We start from the raw sequence: 5,203 nt of genomic DNA on the forward strand, positions 1-5,203 counted from the left end.
CACAGAAACATTGTCACGTTTTGTAGTTGGGACGGTTAGTGGCAAAATATACATCCCATCCAAATTAAATTACACTTTTTGAGTTTGAAGAATGTGTTTGCGCCTTGAATGAAAATGCACCTTGATTGCTGCGATTATATCCAATGTGCCAACCAAATTTTTATAGCTACACATCTCGTATGAAGGATCTCTAATGACCCTTGGAAATGTCAAATTTTGGCGCACTTCTGACGCATAAAAACAAGTTGACAAAACAGACTTAACGTTTATTTAACGATTGAAAATATTCTCAGATGCCATTTTGGCTGGTGCGACCACCTCTCACAGACAAGTGGCTGTTAAATAATGCAAACAATCAAAAACATTGACAAGCTGGAGAAGATCGGCGAAGGCACGTACGGTGTTGTTTTCAAAGGGAGAGACATAACAACGCAAAACTACGTCGCCCTCAAACGCATTCGCTTGGACAGGTAAGGATTGCGCTAAAAAAAACAACCAGTTAAATTGATGTCCGTAAAAATCGTCCATTACAGCGAAACGGAAGGTGTTCCATCAACGGCGATGCGCGAAATTTCGTTACTGAAAGGCTTGAAACATCATACGATCGTAGAGCTATACGATGTAGCCTTAATGGACAGTAGCATCTACATGGTCTTCGAGTACTTGGATATGGACCTGAAGAAAATGCTTGATCGCCACAAGAACTGCTTCAGCCGAATGCTTGTGAAGAGTTACATGCACCAGATGTTGGACGCCATCGCTCACTGCCACCTGCATCGCATTCTACATCGCGACCTGAAGCCACAAAACCTTCTGGTCGATCGGAAAGGTCATTTAAAGCTTGCCGATTTCGGACTAGCACGCGCGGTCAACTTTCCCATACGGGTGTACACGCACGAGATCGTCACACTGTGGTACCGGGCGCCCGAGATTCTGCTGGGCACCAAATTCTACTGTGTTGGTGTGGACACGTGGAGTCTGGGCTGCATCTTCGCCGAAATGATCCTTAAACGGCCACTTTTTCCGGGCGACAGCGAGATCGACCAGCTGTACAAAATCTTTCGCCAACTGGGTACGCCAACCGAAAATGTTTGGCCCGGTGTTTCCCATTTGGCGGACTACAAGCGAAGCTTCCCGCAGTGGCATCCGAACCCGTTGCCCACGGACTTGCAGAACAATGCCGAGGCGCACGCACTGTTTTGCGACCTGATGCGTTACGACCCAACGGCTCGTTTGTCGCCGAAAGATGCCATGAGCCATCCATTCTTTGATGATGTCATGCTGATACCACCGGAGTTATAGCGCAACGAGGGAAGCTCCTCTAATTGCGATCTCATTTGGAAAAGTTTAAGATTTCACGGTCTACTGTTTCGAGTACACAGACAACACTATTCGAGCAGAAGGGTTTTTCGAAATAAACGTACTAAATGCAACCGGAACCTAAAAGCAACGAATATAGTGAATAGGAATAAGAAATAAGTTGTTCATTTTTCCTCCTTATATTTTCAGTTGCTTTAGACCGAAAATTCGTTTAAGTTTGAAGAGCGCATCAGAATTAAGGACAGTAAATCCTTCAAACAAGGGAAATTGCAAACGCTCCGCTGCCAGCTGGTTCCGTGCTACGGTTTATTCGGGTCAAATCAAAACCACTTTCACAAACTTTGTGTATCCGTCGCAACACTTCCTGCCGTCACCAACACCAGCGCCGCAACAGGGCTTCGGAGGAATTTAAAAGAACACGCCTTCGTCATCATCGCCGCCTGCCGCTTCGGTGTCCTTTGAAGACTGATGATGCAAAAAACTAGCGAACCCATCCTCCGACGAGCCCCACTTGGCCGCTTCGCTGCCACGCACCGTCACGTTGTAGCATACCTTTTCGCTCTTCAGCAAACTCTGTCGAAGGGTGCTCATTTTGTGCGAAAATTCCCGACTTCGCGCCGACGACACGCTCACGAACCCCCGGTACAAATCCTGCAGGAAGCGGCAGTGAATGAAGCAGGAATCGACCTGCCCCGACCCGAGCGTGTTGATACACTTTCGCATAACTTCCCCGCTCAGGTCGCCGAGCCCAAGCACAAAGTCCAGCGGTTGAAGACAAACCATGGCCGTCCCCTGCTCGTCGTTCTTGCATTCGTGTGCCGGCTCACATTCGTTCTGGTCACTGGGCAAGGACGACTCGGCCCGTGTCGGATCGGGGAGTTGGTCGTAGCTCAACCGTCGCTGGATCGCCTGCCAGTCGGAAATATCTTGGCCACTCGAGTACTGATAGAAAGTGTACGCTTCGATGAACTCCTGCATACCGTTGGTGTATGCCCGTGCGTACTGGTACGCATCTTTACCCTGCAGTTCCTTGGCAATGCCAAAGAACTGATTCCGGAACAGTGCTTCGAGGCGATTTTTCGCTTCCTCGCAAACTTTGGCTTCATTATTTTTCCTGTAAACGCAACAAAGGGCAAAAGATAGAGTCGTGAGTGAAGGAAGCTCTCCGAAGATCCCCAGTCAGGCGTACCTTGGGTCGATGGTATGCAGTAGAAAAATGATGCGTTTGCTTTCGATCGTGATATCGCGGCTGCATTTGACGATGCGCTCGTAGCGATCGTGCTTCGCATCAAGCTCTAGCGCGTACTGGCGAAAGCACTGGATGATGGGATTGTTTTTGTCCAACAGTGGCCCGGTGGCATCGTCAGCAGCTTCACCGTCCTTCCCGCGGCGGCCACAACCGCCACCGCCACGACCCCCCTGACGAACAAAGCGTCTAGCGTTGCCACGATTTTGACTCATATCTCTAAGATGTTGTCGCTGAACCTAAAAGAATACGGTTTGCCACCTGTTCACAAACGCTATCAAACGTACACAGAACAAGAATCGCCATTTGCAAACACAAGCTTTGACAGCAGTGACAGCAGACCGAACCATGGTCAGCTGTGGCACCGTTGCCATAATTATTACCACTTGTGACTGTTGAAATTATAGGATGTCGTTAGAGAAACAAATATCGTTTCAACATTGAATCAATCTCGAAAAGCAACAGTAAAGAGGAGCGAAATTTGGTTTTCTTTTGTTTTTGCATTGTCTACGCTTTGGTGAAAATAACCACACGATACTGTGCGGATAGTATTAAAATGCGGATATGTAACATGTTTCGAGTGATAATGTAGACGAATTCATTCAGTGGTCAGAAAGACAAACCATCAAGTCAAATAATTGTTTTGATTTGTTTAAAACTTGAAAATTGTTTTTTGGATCCTAAACACGACGATCCATCATCCTTTTACATCCATCAACAGCGTATGAAATATGTTTCAGGGGTTCACTGGTGCTAACCGGTGGTGCTATTATATGAAGATAAACTACGTTCTTTACAAAGTTTTGCGTGTCGATGCCAAAGGGCGCTGCTACGAGCCTAATTTTTTTTATTATATTGGTACAGTCTTCAAATAAACGTATGAGAAGTTTCATTTCAATCGGCCACTTGATTTTTTAAAAAGCCATTTACTAGTAATATCGACATGTCACAGCATTATGAGCTTTCCGTGCACGATTGTTTTTTGTTTGAAAACAGTTGGAAGTCACAGAGGACAAATCAGGTGAATAGGGTGGATACTCCAAGAATTCGAACTTAAATTAATGGGTTTTTGCGATTTTCAAAATGTTCTTGTGACCTGGTGCATTGTTCTAAATTTAGCGAATGCGGCACCCATTTTGCAAACAGTTTCTTTTGTGTCTGATTTTTGACGTTTTTAAAATGGATCGTCTTGAAGGCTACTACGACCACGTTTAAACTCAGAGTCCCACCTTTTAATACCCTAATTAAAGGTGAAGAGTCCTTATACACTTTCAACATTCGTTCATAATTTTCCTTTGCTTTAAAACCTTTCAAAAATTAAAATTAAATCACCGCACGATACTTGAATTGTTTAATTGTAAAAAATGTTGTGACACGTCGATAATAAGTGCCTTGTAGAAAAAAAACTTAAGAGACCGATTGAAATGAAACTTCTCATACGTTCAATTGAAGAGCGTACCAATATTATAAAAAAAATTTGGCTCGTAGCAGCGCCCTTTGGTATCGACCCGCAAAACTTTGTAAACAACCTAGTAAATGAATATGCGTCTATGGACTCTTCTAGTTTAAAGTGAGTATGCGTGACCGCGGACTGTAGAAAGGACTGCATGGCAGGCAGTACCCCGATTGGCAATATTCCATTGCTGATAATAAACTTTGTTTTGTAGCACGGAAAATTTTTATGTTCAAATTCCTTGCATCCAAATATTTTCCGAAAGAACATAAACATACCATTCTTTCGATTCATTTTAAGATTGCCTAAAACAATTTTTATTTCTCGTATTTAGTGTAGCATCCCTGTTTTTGTTGAAACAAACTACGTAGATAAGACATTGTGAATCCAAATTCAATAATACCAGTACCAATAAGAATGATAAAATTCCTGAGTCTAATAATAATGATTTCAATCCTGAGTCGGTGGTTGAAGCCAACATTGACGGTAATACATTTCAAATTTCACGGAGCACAAAAATTGATCCAAAATTGGAGAGTTAAAACAATTTTATTACCAAAATTCCGATCGTTCAATTTGCCTTCTGAGTCACCCTCCTGTATTAGATGCGTGTATTCATCTAGTTGTATCTATCATACCGTGCTTCCTTTAGCACATTGATAATGATGCGTGTTTATTGATCGTTATGCGGGAGCCGCCGCCCGATCAGATGAGATCCAATCTGAGTTTTAATTGTCATTTACGATGGTAAAACTGTGTGATGTACGATTTTTAAGGAACAACAATTCCTACTGCACAACGTTGAGTTGACACCAGGGCGTAAGCAATAGCGTGTTTGACAATGTAGTAATTATGTTACACTCCCTTGCAGTATGGTCTGTTTATAAATAAACTAGCAGATCCCGGCGCGCGTCGCTGCGCCTCATTTCATCCTTATTTCTCGATTGGGAGGCGTTTTAGAGGACTTCTTGGTGGAGTATCCGAACAGCTTCGCTTTTCGTTTCCCGTTACTCATACTTTTCAAACAATCGGGTTTCCCGGTGACGTATTCGTTCAATTTCCCTTCCCGCCTCCCGTTACTCCTCCGTTTCCCGGTGACGTATCCGATCAGCTTCCGTTTTCGCTTCCCGTTGGATGCATGTCAAAACTCGCACCACCTGAGTTTGGCTGAAATTGCTTGAAAA

The 5,203-nt window shown here is 44.0% G+C and overlaps 2 protein-coding genes across 2 annotated transcripts; one reads left to right on the plus strand and one right to left on the minus strand.

Moving 5' to 3' along the window:
* The first annotated feature begins 303 nt into the window (after positions 1 to 303).
* LOC128271891 (cyclin-dependent kinase 2) lies at positions 304 to 1,381 on the plus strand. The gene is made up of 2 exons (XM_053009567.1): positions 304 to 470; positions 534 to 1,381. Exons 1-2 carry the CDS (start codon positions 346 to 348, stop codon positions 1,300 to 1,302), a joined length of 894 nt encoding a protein of 297 aa, XP_052865527.1. The 5' UTR covers positions 304 to 345; the 3' UTR covers positions 1,303 to 1,381.
* A 120-nt stretch (positions 1,382 to 1,501) lies between these two features.
* Positions 1,502 to 2,854, minus strand: LOC128272596 (translin-associated protein X). The gene is made up of 2 exons (XM_053010432.1): positions 2,510 to 2,854; positions 1,502 to 2,434 (listed from the first exon to the last, which is right to left on the minus strand). Exons 1-2 carry the CDS (start codon positions 2,779 to 2,781, stop codon positions 1,729 to 1,731), a joined length of 978 nt encoding a protein of 325 aa, XP_052866392.1. The 5' UTR covers positions 2,782 to 2,854; the 3' UTR covers positions 1,502 to 1,728.
* Positions 2,855 to 5,203: the final 2,349 nt, after the last annotated feature.

The sequence above is a fragment of the Anopheles cruzii genome, chromosome 3, assembly GCF_943734635.1.
Source record: "Anopheles cruzii chromosome 3, idAnoCruzAS_RS32_06, whole genome shotgun sequence".
Lineage (NCBI taxonomy): Eukaryota > Metazoa > Arthropoda > Insecta > Diptera > Culicidae > Anopheles > Anopheles cruzii.